Raw genomic sequence first — 21,513 nt, 5'->3', positions numbered from 1 at the left:
ATAGGTATCCATTTTATTGCACAGACTTCAGATCAGGAAATGTGTCATAGTTAGACTTACATAAAATGAACAGAAATAATCTTGCAGAATACTATAGGAAGTTGTTCCTTTCAGCAATTACTTTCCTCTACAACCAGGAAGAAAATAAATAAAGTCTTTATGCTGGTTGGCATCTCTTTCTTAGTTTGGATTCCGCTAAAAGAACTTGGATGTAGGTAGTTTATGGGGGGAGAGAAACAGGAAGTCCAAGCAAGGGGATGGGGAGAATGAGACAAAGAAGGGAGAACACGGACAAAGGGCGTATTGATAAGCAGACTGCCACTGGGGACAACTGGGACCTCAATCCTGCTAGGAATTCTCTAATGAATTGTGGAAGTCGTATCTCAGAATAGTTTCTCTGAGCTTATTCAGTATTATCCACCAATTTCCCTTCCTTAATGATGGAAATTGCTCCGGTAGTTAAATCCCTAACTTTCCTGCCTCACTCTGCATGAAGGGTGAGCAAGCTCCCTGATGTTGGAGAGACTCTCAGATGGGCAGGGAGATGTGGGCACTGTGGTAAGCTCTCTGCACGAACAGCTAATGTCCATCTGCAGCTGTGGTTGAACTCAGAGCAAGGCCAAGTGGGTCTAGTGTAGTCAATCAACCATGGCTGCTAAAATCTCTTGGGGAATTAAAAATAAAATTATATATATATATAGTTTGTTTGTTTGTTTGTTTGTTTGAATCCACTAGGCCAGGAGAGGAAATATTGAAGGGAAGGGAAAGCAAAGAGACCTTGGATCCTGATGGGTTCCGGAAAAGTGCCCTAAGCCCCTCCTCTAAGCCAATTCTCAAGGCAGAAAGTACATGCGGAGGTAAATGACAGAAGCCCCAGATAGAGAGGACCAGTGTCCCCATGCTCAGGTACCGTTCGGGGTGATGGTAATTTCCCAGAATCCTCTTCAACCAGCACAGAGCAGGAGCGGGAGAGCAGGAGAAAATTCTTACATAGGTTTAGGCTGGTGGGTGTGAGGCAGTCTCAGAGAGTTCCCCGGGCCCCCCAAAAAGAGTGGTGTGGCTGGGCCTTGGGAAGACTGTGACCCAAGGAAGCCTTGTGTTTGGAGAACAAGTGGATTCAGCAGAACCTCTGTAGGGAAGTTTCTAGAGGCCAGATGGGAACGGGGCCCTTTCAGGGGACTCTGGCATAGATAAATGACAATGACGAGGACAGGCGTGCTCCCTCTCAATGCCTGGGCCCTGTGTAGCACCCACAACCTAGACCCTGCCCTGGGGAGAGGAAGGGGATGAAAAAAACGTGAACTTTCTGAGACTGGTTGATGTGTAAAGGCTGGACGGGTGTTTTTATTTTTGTTGTAAATAAACTCATGAACCCACACCGAGGAGAATGTGTCCTTGCATATCTGAGTCTGTGACCTGGGATTTGTACACACAAAACTGAGCTCCCTTACTTCCCCTTCATGCCCAAGAAGCATATGTCCCAGGCCAGGGAGAAAGAGAGAAGCAACCTGAGTTTGGATTTCTTCTTTGTCATGTTAAGGGAGATGTAATCTTTATTTTAAAAAAATTTTTATTTGAATTGAAGTAGAATGACATAATACTATTTTCGCTTTAGGTAAACAGCATAGTGCTTTGACAATTATATACATTGAGGAAGAAACTTTTTTTTTGAGAGAGAGAACAAGCAAGCGGGGGTGGGGGGGCAGTGAGGGAGGGAGACAGAATCCCAAGCTGAGAGCGCAGAGCCTGACATGGGGCTCGAACTCACACCGTGAGATCATGACCTGAGCCGAAGTCAAGAGTTGGATGCTTAACTGACCAAGCTTCCCAGGTGCCCTGAGGGAGATACATTCTTTGTGAGAGAACTCTCCATCCTTAGCTGACATCAGAAGCATCTGGAAGGCTTGTTAAAACACAGATGCCTGGCCCACCCACATCAACTCTAGCTCAGTGTGTCTGAGAAGGGCCTAAGAGGGGTCTAATATTCTTGGTCACTCTTGCGTTTGAAGATGACCCTGCTGGTGGTGGTTGGGCACAGAGGGGTGGCTTACAGGCATCAAGGATGCCACTCCTCCCTTGAGGTAGCCCTGTATAAACCTGCTCTCTGTCAGTGCTTGTCATGGTGGCATTGACACACAACCTAACCACTGGTGATGCTCTTTTCCAGTACAATCCATGCACAAGGAAAGCCAAGCCAAATGGGTTACAGCAGAGAACCAGGAGTGCGGTGGGGTTGGCCACCTCAGGCCCGGTTCTGTGAGGTGGTCTGAGGGAAGGGGGGAGGTGGGGCTGGCATGGCCTCCCACTTCTTTTCTCCCCTCTCTTAGGCTGAACATTGGGACCCGTCCCAGGCTGTCACCTTATTCTCAACGAGGCGTTCGGTGTACACCAGGTCTCATCTTCAAGAGCCATGAACTTGACACGTGTTGCTGAGCGGGCACCGTGCTGCTTGTGGGAGAGACGAAGATGGAGGGACCGGTAACAGGGGGGCCAAAAAAGCAAACAGCCATCACCATGTGTCATAACGAAGTAAAGCAGAGGACGCACCTTGGGGAACTATCTTCTCATCCTGTTTCTTGCACTTCTCTTCACCTCAGGTTCAGATGGGAACCCGAATGGTGACCAGACATACCCTGGTGATGACATCTTGAATCACCTGGGCCAGGTCCCCTGTTACAAGGCACAGTGTTTATTTACTAGCGGATGCCCACTGTGAACCTCTCAGTCTCTGACTTGTTCAGGCACTTTAACCTGCTACGAAACTGAATTGAAAGCTCAACTTTTTTCTAGGCAAATAGCAGTCTTTTCTACAGTAAAGGCGCTGTGTCCTATGAGAAAAGCCAGGGAGAGGGAGAGCTGAGGGAAGGAAAAGGTGGGCGGGCAAAAGGAACTATTAGTTTCCGGGGCTGGTGTAGCAAAGCACCACAGACCGGGTGGTGCTTAAACGACAGACATCCATTTTCTCACAGTCTGGAGGCTGAAGTCGGAAATCGAGGTGTCGGAGACTTGGTTCTCTCTGGGGCTGTGAGGGGGACCCTGTCCCATGCCCCTCCCCCAGCTGCTGGTGGCTCGCCGGCAATCTTTGGCGTCCCTCGGTGCACCACTCTGATCTCTGCCTTCCTCTTCACATCTTCACCCTGTGTGCGCCTCTGTCCAAAACTCTCCTTGCATAAGGACATCAGTAATGGTGAATTGGGGTTCACCTTCATGACCTCATCGTACTTGATCATCTGCAAAGACCCTGTTTCCAAATAAGGTCGTATTCCCAGGTACCCATGTATAGGACTTCAACCTCTTTTGAGGGGACACGGTTCAACCCATAATAGGAATACAGGTGAGAAAGAGAAGAGAGAGATAATGGGGGACAGGGGCTATGGGACTGTGTCCAGTCCTTCCTCCTCTAATTAGACCTGGACAGGGGCAGGGTAGCCCCTGAGGCTCTGGGAAGTGACAGAAGGGATGTCTCTAAGGGAAGTCCCATTTCTTTCTCTTTTTTTTAAGTTTATTTATTTATTATTTCAATTTTTAATGTTTTATTTTACTTATTTTTGAGAGACAGAGCATAAGTGGGGGAAGGGCAGAGAGAGAGAGGGAGACACAGAATCCGAAGCAGGCTCCAGGCTCTGAGCTGTCAGCACAGAGCCTGACATAGGGCTTGAACCTGTGAACCGTGAGATCATGAGCTGAGCCGAAGTCGGACACTCAACCAACAGAACCACCCAGGCATCCCTATTTATTATTTTAGTAGTCACCACGCCCAGTGGGGGCTTGAACACACGACCCCCAGATCAAGAGTCACATGCTTTTCCGACCAAGCCAACCAGGCTGAGAGGAATAAGGTGGAGACTAAAAGGACTTTATGTTGTGTTTGGAGATCCATGGCTTGCTTGCTTTTGTTTTGAGTGGAAGACACAGAGAAGAAAATTCCAGCTGCATGAAGACAGAAGCTAAGTGCCAGGGTTGTAGACTGAAGATGCATGGCTGATATCTGGGTGCTAAGGGGGGGCTCCAGCTGGTACAAGCAGCAAAGTAACACCCCTGTGAGCCAGGGGCTGGGATGGGCCAGGAAGGCCTGCTGCTCCCTCTACTTGGGGTGGCTCTGTCCACGGGGGGATGTACATGGGAATTTTATTTCCTTCTGGGCAGACTGAAAGTATCACCCCATGATTATGGGCTGTGTGGAACCCTTTTAGGGCTGATCCATATCCCGGAGTCTCAGAGGACACACAGACCTAACTTGAGTTGAATCAGAATAGCTATAGCATCGTCCCTATATTCATTCGACAAATATTTATTAAGTGCTTACGCTCTGCCAGATACAGGTGCAGTCTCTGGGGAAACAGCAGTGAACAAACTGATAGAACAGCTCTCCTTGTGGAGCCCACCTCTTATGGAGGTGGGATGGGGGCACAGACAACAAAGAGCCAAGTGTCTTATCAATCGTTGGGAAGAGCTCCAGAGACTCTCAAAGAAAGCAAGGCAAGAGGACAGAGAACACCATGGGTAAAATGGAGGGCTTCCGCTGTGACACGGTGGGGAAAAACCACAAAAGCGAGTAAATGAGCCTTGTGGCTGGTTTCTGGGGAAAAGGCAGTCAAGCAAAGGATGGGCCAGGTAAAGGCCCTGAGGAGGCATGATGTGGCTGACGAGTTTGAAACCAATGTTGCCGGCGAGGGTAGGGGAGGGTGTTCTGCCCTGAGGCTGGAGACTGCGCATACCTTGTTCTCTGAAAGTCCCCTGGAATCATCCTTGTGAACCTCAAAATGTACCAGAAATTCTAAATTACGTCTTCCAGAGTGCCTGTGTCTTGAACCTGAAAGCCATACAACTCTCACCCCAGCCTACCCTGATGTGGGATTCGGAAAGCACGGTCCAATCTAGCAATTCCTAACTACTGTCCATCGGGACACTATGCTAGCCTATTAGGAACAATCACATATAACCCACCATGTCACCTCTGACTCTGAAAGGCTTCAGGGGAAACACACATTCACACACACTCACACACGCTCTAGAAGAAGCAACAGAATCAAAAGGAAAAGCATTTTTTTTCCATGAGATGTTTAAGCTCACATTCCAAGATCAAAATCAAAACAGAAACAACGAGCAATTCATTTCAGGAATTCCCCAGTGGCGTTCCTCCCCCCACTCCACTCCTGATTACTGGGAAGGCTGGGCCGTTCTGCAGTCATCAGAAGAAATGCGGAGTTAGTCACCCTTGATCAGCTATTCGGGCCAGAAGCTCAGGAACTCTGAGCATGCTGGCGTCCATTCTGTCTCCCATCTACGTCTCGCGCTCCGTGACCTTGGATCTCATGGCTTCAGACATCATCCCTGTGAAGTTTTACCACCTGCAAGCCAGACCTCTCCCTTCACCTCCAGCTATTGCATGTCCCACTGCCTACTCTCCGTGTCCCCTTGACTGTCTAGAAGACATCTCAAACTTCACATGGCCCAAGGAGCCACTGCCATTCATCCCCTTCCACCAACTCCTGGTCTCCCACATCTCGGCCGATGGCAACCCTACTCTCCCAACTACCAGACTTGAAAGCTTGAAAATCATCCTTGACTCCTTTCTTTCTCTGACACTGGATATCAGTTCATCAGCAACTGCTGTAGGTTCTTCCTGGAAATATACCCAGAAGCCGGGGCGCCTGGGTGGCCCAGTTGGTTGAGCATCTGACTCGATTTCAAATCACGTCATGATCTCTTGATTTGCAGGATCAAGCCCCGGGTCAGGCTCTGTGCTGACGGTTCAGAGCCTGCTTGGGATTCTCTCTCTCTCTCTCTCTCTCTCTCTGCCCCTCTCCCACTCTCTCTCCCTCTCTCTGTCTCTCTGCCCCTCCCCCTCTCTCCCCCTCTCTCTGCCCCTCTCCCACTCTCCCTCCCTCTCTCTCTCTCTCAAAATAAACAAATAAATAAACATTTAAAAAAATATGTCTAGTAGTTGCCTACTCCACACCTCCTCCACTGATGCCACTTTGGTCCACACCCTCATCGTTTCTCGCTGCAATAATGTTAGCCTGACTTGACTCCCTTTGCTCCCCCAGTCTGATTCCAACACAGCAGCCAGAGTGATCCCATTTAAATCTGAGTCAATTGTGTCTGTCCTCCGCTCACAACCCTCCAAGGGCTCACATCTTACTCAGAGGAAAGAAGAGAAGCCAAAATTCCTACGATGCACTCCGATGTCCCGTAGGATCCCCCCTCACCTCCTGCCCCCACCTTACCTCTTTCGTCCTGTTTTCCATCCCACTCTGCCCTCCTCATTCTGCTCCTGCCACACTGGTTCTCTCTGCTCCTCCAAAGGCCTGGCACGTGCTTGCCGCAGGACCTTCACATTTGCTATGCCCCCTGCCCCAAATGCTCATCCTCACATCACTGCCTGCCCCTCCTTCTCACACAGATGCTAACTCTTCTGTGAAACCTCCCCTCACCACTCAGTGTCCCCTGTCAGTCCCCAGCTCATGCTCTCCAGCCCCTTTCCCTGCTTTGCTTTTCTCCTTCACCCGTATCACCCCTGACCCACTGCCTTTCTGAATTAATTCTCTGTCTGCCTCTCCCACTAGAAGGTAAACGCCATGAGGCACAAATTTTGGTGCTTTATTCATTGCTGGACTCCCAGTCCCGGAATAGTTTTGGCACACAGTAGGTGCACGTCAACATCTGTTGGTTGGATGAAGGAGGTTTTACAACTGAAGGAACATTCCTCACCGGATGCCCCTGCTTAGTGGCCAGTGCCTTCAGATGCTTTGGTGGCAGGAGGGGCATACAGGAGTGTCTCCCCCCCCCCCCGCCCCCAGCTTCCGTCATTTTCAGAGGGACAAGGACAGTGGTCCTCAGCAAGGAGGGAGAGTCCAGCCTAACTTCACACATCGCCTGTGGGAGGCTGAGGGTACAAACAGTTAGCTGTTTGCATCTATGCCACAGGCACAGGCTTTCTGAAACCAGGAGGGACTACTATTTCCTTCCCCTGTGGGTGGGGGAAAGAAGTCTTCCTCTGAACTATGAACGAGATTCAGATCTGAACTTCTGGGATGTTCCTGTTTGGGTTTGGTCCTAGCAGTGACGGTTTATATTTTGCCCCGGAGCTGTGCGCTGCGGGATCGTGCAAAGCCCGGGAACAGTGAGGGCATTAGGACCAGGAGCGAGGCTTGGCTTGGCCGGGGCTGCGTCTGGCAGAGGGCTCTCAGCTGAGCGCAGAGCTATGTGTGAAAGGAAATCAGGCGCTGCCTGCCGGCTTCACATCTGTTGATCTGACCTGACTTGAAGCGTCCAAAGGAGGACCACTGTCAGCGCTGCTGGACTGAGGACCCACCAGCTGCCTCTCCAGACATCGCCTAGCAACCTGACCATTCATGCAAGGGGGGAGACGAAACACGTGGGACTAAACACCTGAGCAGAATGGAATAATCGTTTTTTTTTTTCCTTAGGAGAAAAAGGGGGTAAAAGGGGCCAAACAATTCAATTTGAAGTCCCTGTGAATGGGCTCTCAGAAGGCAATACAGAAATCCACTCAGAGAGGTCCCGTGGCTTTCTGATTATAAGTGGAAGTCAGTCTTACACATGCTGTTGGCAAATGTCAGATGGGAAAAAAAGGAGCAGGTTAAGTGACCAGCAAAAAACTTCCAGGTGGAACTAGGAAGCCAGGTTCTCCTGCAAGCCCGAAGGAACCTGGAGCAGGAGGAGGACGCGAACTTGAATATGACCTGTTGCATATGGCAAGTTCCAGCAACATGCTCCTAAGGAAGCGATGCAGGCATGGGCCGTGCAGACTGCAATTCCTGCTGCTCTTACTGATGCTGGGATGCGTGCTGCTGATGGTGGCCATGCTGCACCCTCCCCCGCACGCCCCGCACCACGCGGTCACAGTCCTGGCCACCCAACACAGCCCAGGTGCTGGGTATCGCCTGGACTTCGGGGAATCCCAGGAATGGGTGCTGGAGGCCGAGGATGAGGGCCAAGAGTACAGCCCCCTGGAGGGCCTGCCCCCCTTTATCTCACTGCGGGAGGATCAGCTCCTGGTGGCCGTGGCCTCACCCAGGGCCAGAAGGAACAAGACCCAGGGCAGGAAAGGTGGCAGCTACCGGCTCATCAGACAGCCGAGCAGAAGGCAGGATGAGGAGGCCCCAGAGAGGGACTGGGGGGCCGAGGAGGAAGATGGGGAGGTATCTGAAGATGAGCTGACCCCACTCAGCCTGGAGGAGGCGCTCAGTGCCCGCATCCCCCTGCAGAGGGCGCTGCCCGAGGTACGGCATCCACTGTAAGTAAGGCCCTGGCTTCCCCTTCCCCCAGGTACTGAGGCGTCATCAACAGACCCAGGAATGCCAACTTTCTGCCACCGGCTGTCCTTAGGGCAGCAGTTCCCAAGGTGTGGTCCCTGGACCAGCCGCAGCAGCATAACCTGGGGACTTGTTAGAAATGCAGAGTCTCAGACCGCATCCCAGACCCACTGAGTGAGACATTCTGATTTAACCAGCCCTGCAGGTGAGGAAAAGGGGAGCTCTTACTGGTTCTTCCCTTCCCCATCCTGGTTCTAGTCCTTCTGTCTCAGGACTATCAGGTCAAACAGCTTTATCCATACACCACACAGGAGCTTGGGGCAGATGTTCTCCAACCCACCTTCCAGTTCTAACACCCCGCCTCCAGGACGTTTTGATATTATGATTGTTGTTAGGGTTTGCTTTCGTTTCGGGTCAAAGTAACAATCGCAGCTAACATTTACGTGACTCCTTCCATGTGCCTGATTTTAATCTAAGAGCTGTTCGTCTATCAGTCCTGACAAGATGAGTGCTATTATTACCATCAAGCTTATTTTACAGGTATGAAAACAAGGCACAGAGAGGCTGAGTAACTTGCCCACCGTCACACAGCTAGCAGGTGCCAAGGCAGGGATTTGAATCCAGGAAGGAAGAAGCTCCAGTGTGCCTGAACTGCCACCCCATTAGACTTAAGGGGACAGTCCCAGTGCGCAGGAGCTAGAATGCGGTGCTGCTGCAGCCCGACCTGTTGGGGTAGCCCCACCCCCAGAAGCCAAGCTGGAGAGTGCATCCAGGCTATACCCAGGGAGATGCTGAGCTCCCCTTGTGCATCCCCTGTCCTCCCCCTCCCTTACTGTGGCTGGCTGCAGAGGAGGGCCCCAGTCTGGCATCCGTGGCCGGTGCGACTGGTTAGCTCTGGGAAAACCCTTCCCTGTAAGCCACTGCTCTTCCTAGAGCCCAGAGTGCTTCTCACGAAGCAAACACACGTTCAGACCTTCCGAGTGAGTGGATCCATCTAGAGCCGCAGTCAAGAGCAAGACAGTGTACTCCTCTGATCCCTGGTGGGGTTCCTGTCGGTCTGGCCGCTTGGCAGTCACCCTCGGGGTCACGCAAATGCAGGTCAGCACCCGAGACCGGCTTCTCAGATGGTGTGCGTGGGCGCCTCTCTCATACTCACCCCAACCCTGCTGCTCCAACTTCAGGTCTTGGCTTCAACAGCTCTTTTCAGGAAACTTGCAGACCCAGCCAGGCCCACCCCATTGCAATTTGGTGCTCTCAGCAGTTTTAATTCATAACCCTCACTACAACCAAAGCTAAACGGTCGCTGATGTATTGGTTTGATCGATGCCGGGGTCCCTGCCACGCACACAGGAAGCGAGTGATTGCCGAATGAGTGAACGTACTGTTCTCAAAGTCTTTGGATACATCTTTCTCTTTGGCCTAAGACAAAAATGAGTATCTTCATTTTGCTAATAAGAAGCATTGCCTCAAACAAGAGGGTCTCTGGCCACCCAGAGGCGTGTATGTGTGTCTCTGCATTATGCAAGTGCGTTGTGACTATGAAGTTCTGTGGGTACGTTGCATATAGTTGTGCGTGAGTGTGTCGAACACGCACTGTATCGTGTGTGGCGAATGGATGCTACGTACGTGTGCTGCGTGTAGTACGTGCGCGTCGTGGAGTACGTGGTGCCCGCGTGCCTAGTGCCCGCGTGCGTTGCGGTGTAAGTTGTGCACGTGTAATCACACGTGCACGTGTGTGTGGATGTGTCCGTGTCCTTATGCGCGTGTGCACATTGATAGGTGCAGTGGCATGTGTGGTACACGCGTTTATTGCGTATGTTTCGCCCCGGTGTGACGCGCGCACGTGTCTTGTGATTTGGCTTTTGTTGTGTATGCGTTTTTGCGGGACGTGTGTGCATGTATGTTGTGTTATGCCCGGGCTACGTGTGTTTGATGTGCCTGTGTGAGTGTGCGACTCGCATGTGTGGTATAAACGCCTTGTTAGAGTTGTACACGGGTAGGTGTGCTGTGTGTGCTATTTGTGCAGTGCGAAGTGCACGGGCGTTGTGTGTGCGTGTGGTGCACGTAGGTTAGAAAGGGGTTGGGCGACTTGTACGTGTGTGTGTGTGCAAGTGTGTTGTGTGTGTTATGCTTCTGGTGTGCAGTGCCTGGTAGGTGTTGGCGCACCTGCGCTGTGAGTGTGGGCACATTTTGTGCCACGTGTGCGACGTGCACTGACATCGCGTGCGCACCACTTCAGTGGTCACTGCTTTAAGCCAGGGTGACCACCTCGGCTCAGTTTGTCTCGGTCTCCCCGGACTGGGACGCCTCCCGGTCCCTGGCAAACCTGGACGGTTGGTCTCCCCGCCCCATACTTCCCTCCCCTTGCCCCGGTTCTAACGACAGCCATCGGCTCTGTCTAGAGGTGTGTGGCGCCCTCTGCTGGTCCCAGCTGCTCCCTACAGCCTGTGCGGTCTGGGCCTTGGCCCCCAGCCTCTCCTCTACCCTCTGCAGTTCAGGTGCTGGGTGTCTCTTCTGGCCCCTCTCAGGACATACAAGGGATCCTCTGCAAACTGAGGCAACAAGCCCCTACTGTCCCTCCAGGGTGACAGGACTCTCCTACTGTCAGCGCTTTAAAACCAGGCCAAAATTCAACTTATAAAAGAACGGCCGTATATTAAGCACCTACTCTGTGCGAGTCCTGCTCTGCTTTCCCACCAGGGTTGGGAGAACTCTGGAGACCCCAGTCCCTCTGCCTTCTGCTGGAGTGTGCCAAGCACCACCCACCCCAGGGCTTTGCACAAGCCTGTCCCAACTTGGGCTAGTCCCGCGCGCCCTTCGTGCGCCGAAACCTCTAGACCAGCCCTGGCCTTTGCTCATCACCCCCATCCAGGCCACAGGCTTTTTCTGAGTACCTCCAGGGTCACTGCTGGAGGTCATTTTGAAAAGGGGCATGCCAGGAAGTTAGTAATAATGCAGGACCAAGACAGAGAAAAAAGTCAGTGTAAAAGGTCAAAAGGCAGACTCTGGAAAGAAAGGTAAAATTACGGTGAACTTTTATCTGAGCACTTACTATGTGCTAGGAACCCTGCTAAGTGGTTTTCATTCACTTAATCTTCCTAATGAACCCATAAGCTGGATACCATTAATATTTCCATTTTACAGATGTGTAAACTGAGAAACAGAAAGGCGGAGGGACTGGGGCCAGGTTATCTGACCAGGTGTGTCTGACACCAAAGTCATGTTCTTTCTGTTTTTCTGTTTTGTTATTCTCAAGTTAGATAACATACAGTGTGATACAGTGTGGCCTTGGCTTCAGGAGTAGAATCCCACGATTTGTCATTTACATACAACACCCAGTGCTCATCACAAGTGCCCTCCTTAATGCCCATCACCCATTTTCCCCACCCTCCCACCCCGTCAACCCTCTGTTCTTTGTATTAAAATGTTTTTAATGTTTACTTATACTTGAGGGAGGGAGAGAGACAAAGTGTGAGTGGGGGCTGGTGGTCAGAGAGAGAGGGAGACAGAATCTGAAACAGGCTCCTGGCTCTGAGCTGTCAGCACAGAGCCCTATGCGGGGCTCAAACTCACAAGCCATGAGATCATGACCTGAGCCAAAGTCGGACGCTTAACTGACTGAGCCACACAGGTGCCCTGTTCTCTGTATTTCGGAGTCTCTTATGGTTTGCCTCCTTCTCTGTTTTTATCTTATTTTTCCTTTCCTTCCTCTATGATCATCTGCTAAGTTTCTCAAATTCCACATCTGAGTGAAATCATATGATATCTGTCTTTCTCTGGCTGCAAAGTCATGTTCTTAACCACCACGTTGTACTTTCTGGGCAAGTCACGTAGGCTAGAAGAATTTCAAGTTTTTCCACCTATAAATTAGGGAGAGCTCACACTGGTCCTCAGGGAGACACAGAGGAGGATGTCTGTCACAGCATTCTTGGTGGCACTGAAGAGTTGGAAACCACCTGGACACGTCATGGGTGGGCACCAGGGAAGCTGGGCACAGCCCAGAGACACGGCGGGACGTAGAAGCAACAGACTCGGTGCACAATACCCGATGGAGGGAGACCTTCAAGTACCATGCTGAGTGACACAAGTAAGGTGCAGAAAAGGGGTCCATAGCACGACATCACTGGGGAAATGTGAGCTCCATGCGTGCTGACCAATGCATTCTTTACAAGAACAGAGGAAGCTCCGGGGAGTGGCTGTGTTGTGTGGAGAGCTGGGTCCTGGGGCAGGCGCGGGAATAGCGAATGAATATATAGAGGAAGCAAAGAGAGGGGCCCACATGGGAGCCCCAGACTGAAGACTAGGACTGACTTGGCACCTCAAAGCTGCTCTCACAGAGGGGGTCGGGGAGGAACAGGCCTTGCCCTTCAGCCTCCTGTGGCACGACAGCTTTCAAGGCTCTTCCGAGCCCAGCTCTCCTTGATCTTCCTGGGGCCCAGCGTAGGGCAACGATTGCCCGCATCAAAGAGGCTCCCGAATGAGAAAGCGCTCTGTAATCTGGTCTAGGCAGTGGCTCTCAAACCTGAGTTCACATGGGACCACCGAGAGGGCTTGCTAAAATGCAGCTTCCTGGCCTCCTCTCCTACACTACCTGACTCAAGGGTCAAGGGTGGGGCCCGAGAATTTGGTTTCGACAAGTTTCCTGGGAGACGCTCATGCTGCTGATGTGTGGGCACTCTTTGTATCTAACAGGTTGGACAGAGCCACGCTTCTCAGACTTTCACGTGTATGCAAACCCCTCGCCCCGGGCATCTTATTAAAATGCACAGTCTAATGTAGTCGGCTAGGGGTTCCACCCAAGATGCTACACTTCTATCAAGCTCCCAGTTGGTACCGGTGTTGTTGGTCCACAGGCCACGTTTTTGAGCAGCAAGGGGCTTTATCGCTGGCTTGCCAAATATGTACTTGTGGATTCCCCCACATGGCTTGTTAAAAATGTAGATTTTCAGACCACTTTTCTAGAGACTCCCCATAGTTCTGATTTGGAATGCAGTGATCTGAATTTTAAAAAGCTGATGTTAGTTTGGGGAACCACTGATACAGACAATGAGCAGAGAGGTAGGAGAGCTCTGGAAGATTCCACAGAGAAGGGAGTCGCGGGATTGGAAAATAGAAAAGAGAAGTAGTGAGTAACACAGTCCCCTTTATGACCTGGAGTTTTGTACTTAAATATGTCATCTCGGCTATTGCTGGCTGGGTGCTACCTACCTACTCGCATCAGTTTATAACTTGGGTTCATATTTTGGCCCGTGTTAGCCTGGTTTATATACCCACAACTGTGACTAACTCACACGCCCATAGAACAGGAAACCTGGGCCCGAAACCCGGCCCCATCTCTTACTGTGTGACCTTGTATAATCACTCAGCCTCTCTAAGCCTCAGTTTCCTCAACTGTAAAATGTAGATAAAATAACACCCTTGCGTGGAGTTGTAGGTTAAATGAGATAGAATGTTGATGATCTTCCCTAACCCCCCCCCCCCCCCCGCTCCCCCAGGATTCAAGTCCAAACGGAAGTTGTCCTTATCATATTCTGGAGTATAGGGTCTAGGAGTGAATTGAAAGATGGAGAAAAGCCAGAGCAGGCAGCTGTGGACATCACGTCATTGTCCTTTCTCTGATCAAAGAGTTATTTTCTACCCCGTGGGCTGCTAAATCATCACTCACTTGGTGGCACACTGGAAGCACCTGGTAAGTGTTACAAACGACCCATACTGGGGTCCCACTACCAGGGATTCTTATTTAGTTGGTCTGGGGAGGGGCCTGGGCCTCCCCAGGTAGTTCTGATGCGCAGCCGGGGCTGAGAAGCAACGCTGTGGGGCACCAGCTGGGCAACGGCATTTCACAGGCAGTGGGAAGACATAGGAAGGGGTATCCTCCGCTTCGTTTCCTCCCTCCCGCCCAGAGGCCGCTTTGGCAGCAGCTCTATATGGTCAAGGAGAAGGTGGTGGTGCAGTCTACCTTCCGGTCAGGTCAGTCGAGTTCCAGGCAGGCAGGGAGCCACTCCAGCATGTCTCCCCACCCCTATGTTGGCCCTGACACCTGGGCTACAAAAGTGAGAGAAGACGGCTGGCAGGGCACCAATAAATCGGAGTGAGTAGGTGCGGCCCTGCAGTGGGGACAGAGGGGAGAGCAGGAAGGAGCAGGCTGGGGCAAACACCTGGTGCTGGAACTCAGCTTATCTACCCTCCCACTCAGGAAAGGAGGGAAAACAACCCAGTGTGGTGAGTAGGAGTGCTTGTTCTGGTGCCTGGCCAGCCAGGTCACAAGGGGAACTCACAAGTACCAAGCTTTCAGCCCTCAAGCCCAGTGTAGCCAAGGCTGGGAACCGTGCATCCCCAGATCTCCACCCATCCTCAGTGCCTGTGGTGTAGACAGGCTGAGTATAACCATTTGAGATCACGGGGCGCCTGGGTGGCTCAGTCAGTTGAGCGTCTGACTTCAGCTTAGGCCATGGTCTCGCGGTTTGAGATTCATGAGTTCAAGCCCCAGTCGGGCTCTGTGCTGACAGCTTGGGAGCCTGGAGCCTGCTTCGAATTCTGTGTCTCCCTCTCTCTTTGCCCCTCCCATGCTCACACTCTGTCTCCCTCTCTCCCAAAAATAAACATTTAAAAAAAAATGTAGCCCCTTGAGATCAAATGTGCCCGTGGTAGCCAATGCAGTAGAGTCTTGCTTTGTGCTTCGGGTTAGGCTTGGGGATTAGATCAGAGGTGGTCAACCTGCATCTTATCTTGTTTAATTCTTAAGGAAACTGCTATTTCCGCTGAAACTATGGTCCTCAGACCTGCAGCATCAAAAATGCAGACTTTCAAGCCCCACTCAGACCTACTAGATGAAAATCTCTATTTTTAACAAGATCTCTAGCTGATTTATATTCATGTCAGAGTTTGAGAAATGCTGATGAGGCCAACGGTTCACAGCCCTGCCTGCACATTGGAATCAGCTGCAGAATTTTATAAATCATCACACCCAGGCTCCACCCCAGACCAACCAATTAGATACAATTCAAGGGGACTCTCTTAAGTGATTCTAATGTGCAGCCAGGCTGAGAACTCCTGCCAAAGCCCTTTTAGGTGAAAAGGAGCAGAAACACTGGTGTTACTGCAGGTGGTGGGGTTCCTGCAGTTTGCACAGGAAGTGAGGAACAGGGACAGTCCAGGGAGGACTGCACGGGGTATAGGAGGAGGACAGGAAAGACACTCATGAGCCATGGTACTTCTAGGGCTCAGCCTTCCTGATGTCCTCCAGCAGCTGGCGTCCCTGGAGCCTGCTCATATCGCCCTCATGGCCACTTACTTGCTGGTGTCTTGTCACTAACAACCGTTGTCCTCTACTCAAGCTCTGGTCTGGAGGCCCAGCAGCACCGGGATCACCTGAGATGCAGAACCTCAGGCCCCACCCAGACCTCCTAGATCCAAATCTGCATTTATGGAGATGCCCCGGTGGTACAGGTGCAGGTTAACGTGTGAGGGCACTGGGCTACCTCTTGGCTTCTGCTGCCTCACCTTTGACTTACTGCCTGTCCTATGACCTGCTACCAACTGCTGATCCTCTCTGTATGTCTGAATATCAAACTCCTTGAGACAGAGGACCTGGAAGTTTCACTTGGCCATTATTTGGGGGAGGCTATGCCTGTTAGGGGAAACTACTGTGCCAGGATGCTTCATAGGCTCTGGTCAGTGTTCAGACCAGCGACTACCTGTCAGTGCCCACTTTTAGTCCAGGGCTGAGGAGCCAGAATCAGAGCAAAGCTAAGGATGCCTGGAGCCCCTAGAAGGAGGCTGTGAGGCTTCTGAGGACCCTACAAAGAGACTGTGTGCCCCTTGTATGACTTCTCTCTAACTCTGGGGAATGATAGGCTGGCAGCATTAGCCTTACCCACAGGCTCCAGCCTGAACATACTTCCCTCTCATTCATAGGAACACTGTCCATCCCTCACAGGATCATCCCCAGGCTGTGTCCCAGCCCTTGTGTCTCCAGGCATGGCCTGGAAATTGGTGTTCCCAAGATGAGCCCCATTAACTACAGACAAAATGTATTAAACATTGGGATTTTCACAGATTGTGGAGAACTGAGTCTATGGTTATTACCCTCCCATTTATATAGACAGCCAGTCTATATACTCCTTGTGAGCAAGAACAGTGTCTACCTTCATTCACTGAACAAATAATTATTTAGCAACTATCAAAGGTGAGAAGGTGAGCAGGACCCCGCCCCAAACCCAAGGAGCTTGGGGTGAGTTGAGGGATACAGATAAGGAACCAGGTTGTTACATCGCTGGGCTCAGGGCAGCGATATGGAAACTCGTCTGCGTGGGGGACTTCTGCTGATTCGGTAGAAGCTGGAGGTCAGTAACCCCAAGACAGAAAACCCAGCAGAAACCTTTCCACCCTGGCCAGGTGAGGAAAGGGTGGGGGCGGTGTTTGTGCCACAGCCAGGCCATCTGGCGCAAAGCTGTGACTCATCCTCTCCAGAATCATCATCCAAATGCATTTTCTGAGTTCACGGGGGACCCTGGAGCTGCACGCAGAGAGGGCGTGCATCTGTGTATAAAGCCAGACCCGGACTCCCCCGATCTTGGAGTGTGAAGATATGAAACTAACTTGTATTCAGCAGCTCTTTAGAGCCAGGACGATCCCTTTAATCCAAGAAGTTCCCCTGGGCTATCGAAAAGTAACAGCATCCTTGTGTTGACTAATTAGGGGATGTAAATAGCAGAGCCAGGATTCAAAGCCGAGTTGATTCGATTCCAAAGCCCTTGGTCTTTCCTTCCCCACTGCTGCCACTCAGAAGATGGACACATGAGGTCAGGTGAGCTTTTCATGTATACGAACTGAGATAGTAAAACATCCACCAGATATATGGTTGAAGAACAAAGAACGTAACCCTATTCGCTAATAAGAAGAATGTGCATTTCTTCATGGGTCCTTTTCACAACTACCTGTCACATTTGGACACTGCTCTGCAATGTCTGAAAGCTGTTTCTATGCACCGCCCCACTGATTCCCCCCAACAGAGCCATGGCACAGATAGAGCAGGAAGAATGTGCATCCCCACTCGACAGAAAGGATGTGAGACGTGGGCAGGTGAAGTGACTTGCCCAGGGCCACTTGCATGGACCATTTACCTTTTGCTCACTTGTTTGTTTACCTACCTACCTTCATCCCTCAAAGGATTTAAAAATACATCATAAAATAGAAAATCGCTATTAATATAATGTTAATCAAGATAAGGGGAAATATACTTTGCAACACCTTCCTTCAGTTACTGGTATACACCAAGCTCCTTTTTACCTCTAGGCTTTAGCAGACGCTATGACACCTGTCAGGAACACTGTTCCCCACCCACACACCTTCCTTCAACTGCCTCCTACCCACCCTTCAGGTCTTGCCTGTCATATCACTGCTGCCCCACTCCCTGAGGATCTCCTTGGAGCACTTGCTACAGTGGTTAAATAATTATTTGGTCATCCGCTTAATAGGATGTAAGCTCCATGACACCAGAGACTATCTTAGTTTGGGTTCCGCCAAAGCAAACCCTGAGACAAGCATTTGTTTTGCAGATGACGTCAGGGAGCACCGGTAGGGGACTGGCAACGTGGAGCAGAAAATAGGACAGCGACGAAAGGTGTGTTTTCAAGGCAGTTACCTCAGAGGTAACTAGAGCTAGAGCTCGGCCTGCGGGGGAATCTGGGAGAGGCTGTGGCACACGCAGCTCCATGTGTCAGACCTCCTTAGGGTCAGGGGTTGCTGGGTATTAATATGCCAACTCTTTCTCATCACTGGCTGAGGACAGCTGTCAGGGGTGGGTGGGAGGTTAATTCTCCAGCTCTTCAGGCCTGCTTGAGGAGAGCATCTCCAGCAGTCAGAGAAAGCTCTCACACGATGGGAAGGCAGGCTGTTCTGTACTATATTGATAGGGCCGAAGGGGATATGGCTGGGCCATCACGATCCTGCTTCAACGATCTTATCTATTTTAGTCCTCATGCATATAAGCTTGTCAGTAAATATCTGTTAAACGACCAGTTGGAGGATGGAAGGTCAGGATCAAAGAGAAAATTAAAGTGAAGACAGACAATCCGTAGAACCGTCTCGGTGACTAAATATCCTATTTCCTTACTCTGAGCTTCCTGGCAGCCAAACTGAGAAAGGAAACACCGTAGATATATCATGATACTTATTGCTCATGAGGAGAAAACATACCAAGTCCTCAGAGGAAGAAAAGTGCCTTTTCCCGACACTTCTGCCTGAAAGGAATTTGCCTTCAAAGCTGCATAGAGGGAATAGTCAGTGATAGAGGACACGACAGCCTCAACAGTTTCCCTCTGTAATGCAAAGCAGGTTTCATAAACCTGATGAAAGCTGAGAGAGTGATGCCAAGCATGACTCCACATAAGCACATTTCTAAGGCAGCCAAGACAGTGCTTTCTGAGGACCTTAACGAATCAGTGTAGACAGCCCAGAACATGTGAAGGAATCAATGGATTGCGTATTCTTCAGATAACCCGCCATCACTGTCACTTTGATCCGGACAGTGGGACCCAAGCCTCATGACTCTGAATCCAGAACATTCTGTCAGCACTTTCGTCAAAAATAGCAATATCTATACTGGTTAAGAGCATTAGGTGTAGAGTCAGACTGGCCATCTGCTATCTGCTGTGTAACTTAGGCTCTCCGGGCTCTAGTTTCCTCATCTTTAAAATGGAAATATGAATCCATTATCTAGTGCTGCACACACACCACCTCAAAATTCCGTGGCTTAAAAAAACAGATAAACTGAACTTCATGAAAATGAAAAGTGTTGTGCTTCGAGACAGCGAAAATACAACCCAAGAATGGGAGAAAATATTTACAAATCTAATAAGGGGTTTGTATCAGAATACGTAAAGAACCCTTACAACTCAGCAAAATGACACCTAATTTAGAAATAGGCAAAGATTTCCGGAAGCCTGGGTGGCTCAGTCAGTTAAGCATCTGACTTTGGCTCAGGTCATGATCTCACGACTTGTGAGTTTGAATCCACATCGGGCTCTGTGCTGACAGCTGGGAGCCTGGAGCCTGCTTCAGATTCTGTCTCCATCTATGTCTGCCCCTTCCCCACTCACACACTGTCAATTATCTCTCTCTCTCTCTCTCAAATATAAATAAAAATTTATATTTAAAAAATAGGCAAAGATTTGAATAGGTATTACTCCAAGGAATACATGGAAATGGCCAAAAAACACATGAAAAGATGTTCAAGCCATTAGTTAGCAGGGAAACACAAATCAAAACCACAATAGATACCACTTCACCCCCCACTGGAATGGCTAAAATAAAAAAGACAGACAATGACAAGTGCTGACAAGGATGTGAAGAGGTTGAAATCCTCACACATTGCTGGTGGGGTTGCAAAGTGGTGCAGCTGCTTTGGAAAATAGTCTGGCAGCTCCTCAAAATGCTTAACGGTTACCACATGACTCGGAAATGCCAATCCTGGGTATACAACCAAGAGAACTGAAAACATAGTTCATATGTTTCCAAAAACTTGTTTGATGAGTTCATAACAACTTGTGCATGAATTTTCATAGCCGCGTTATTCAAAACAACTGAAAATGGAAACAAATGCACATCAGCTGACAAACAGATAAATAAAACGTGGTGTATTCAAACAACGAATGTTATTTGGCAGTAAAAAAGAGTGATGTACTAATACACGCTACAACATGATGAACCTTGAGAACATTATGCTAAGTGAAAGAAGCCAGTCACAAAAGGCCACGTACTGTGTGATTCCATTCATACGTATAAAGTGTCCAGAGTAGGGAAGTCTATAGAGACAGAAAGTACATTAGTGTTTGCCTGGGGCTGGCGTGGATGACAGAGGGATGGGGAGGAACTGCTAATGGGTCATGGGTTTCTTTTGGGGTGATGAAAATATTCTGGGGGGGCGCCTGGGTGGATCAGTTGGTTAAGCGTCCAACTTCGGTTCGGGCCATGATCTCGCGGTTCATGAGTTTGAGCCCTGCATCTGGCTCTCTGCTGTCAACACTGAGCCTGTTTCAGACCCTCTGCACCCCCCTGTCCTCCTGCCCCTCCCCACTCATGTTTTTTTCCTCTCTCTCTCTCTCTCAAAAATAAGAAAGAAATATTTTTAAAAATCTAAAAAGAAAATATTCTGAAATTAGATAGCAGTAGTAGATGAACAGGTTTGTGAAGATACTAGAAACCACTGAATTGTATACTTTTTTATAAGGGTGGATTTTATGAGGTGTGAATTATGTCTCAATGCAATCATTACTTCAAAACACTAGTAGCTTAAAAGGATAACCATTTACCCATGATTCTATAATTAGGCTGGACTGAGCTGGGCATTTCTTCTGCCAGCCTCACCTGGGGTCCTTCCTGTGGTTGCTGTCCTCTGGAGACTAACTGGGACTGAGCAATCCAAGATGGCCTCACTCACGTACCTGGCAGCCGATGCTGGTTGTCTTCTGGGGAACCTCAGCTTTTCTCCGAGTGGCCTCTCACCCTCCGTTAGAGTAGATAGGCTTCCTGGCATTGCAGTTTATGGCAGCCAGCGGAAGCGGCAAGGCCCCTGGGAACCTAATCTTGAGAGAACATCACTTCCATTACATTCTATCCATCAGAAAAAATCACAAGACCAGCTAGGTTTGGAGGGTGGAGAAATAGGTTGCGCTTCTCAGTGAGAGAAGCGGCACAGTCACGTCGCAAAGGAACATGCATGTGAGGGTGGACAGAATTATGGTGACCATCTCTGCACACGTGAAAAGACCTATTTCAAAATGCACTTGGGAGGATTAGATGTGATAACGCATGTATTTAGCACAGCACCTGTTACACAGGAAGAGAAGACTCATTAAGTGGTGGCTTTAAGGAATATTAATAAGACTCTACAATATCACACGGTCCACCCTAATTTCCCCAGCCCCCCATTGTAGACAATGAGAGAACAGAGTGTAGACGACAAAGCCGGAGATGTCTTTAGACACTGTGCAGTGAGTGAACTCCTCCCTCATCAAATATGGAAACTGGGCCCCAGAGAAGAGACAGACCTGCTCAAAGTCCCTTATTTCCCTTCCTCACAGGGGATTCGGAAGTCTGAGCACGACGTAGGTCTTCTTCAGTGCACACGGCACATGCTCTCTGACACCTCGTCTCACACTCTTCCCTCCAGACCAGTACCCCGGCTCGGGCTCTAATCATAGCGCTTGCTGGCTCCAAGCACGAGGGT

The 21,513-nt window shown here is 50.0% G+C and overlaps 1 protein-coding gene across 2 annotated transcripts in view; it reads left to right on the top strand.

Annotated features, from left to right (window-relative positions):
- Positions 1–7,097: 7,097 nt before the first annotated feature.
- Positions 7,098–21,513, top strand: part of GALNT15 (polypeptide N-acetylgalactosaminyltransferase 15) — a 47,695-nt gene continuing 33,279 nt past the window's right edge. Inside the window, exon 1 of one of the 2 annotated variants that reach the window (XM_047876528.1) lies at positions 7,098–8,263. In XM_047876528.1, the coding sequence (XP_047732484.1) occupies positions 7,719–8,263 (545 nt within the window). In that variant the 5' untranslated portion in view covers positions 7,098–7,718. The remainder of the gene's footprint in view (positions 8,264–21,513) is intronic. The other variant, XM_047876530.1, reaches the window with a different exon arrangement.

This window comes from Prionailurus viverrinus, chromosome C2 (genome assembly GCF_022837055.1).
Source record: "Prionailurus viverrinus isolate Anna chromosome C2, UM_Priviv_1.0, whole genome shotgun sequence".
NCBI classification, from domain to species: Eukaryota; Metazoa; Chordata; class Mammalia; order Carnivora; family Felidae; genus Prionailurus; species Prionailurus viverrinus.
The sequence above is the reverse complement of the archived record's forward strand: the minus strand, read 5'-3'. Positions and strand labels throughout refer to the sequence as shown.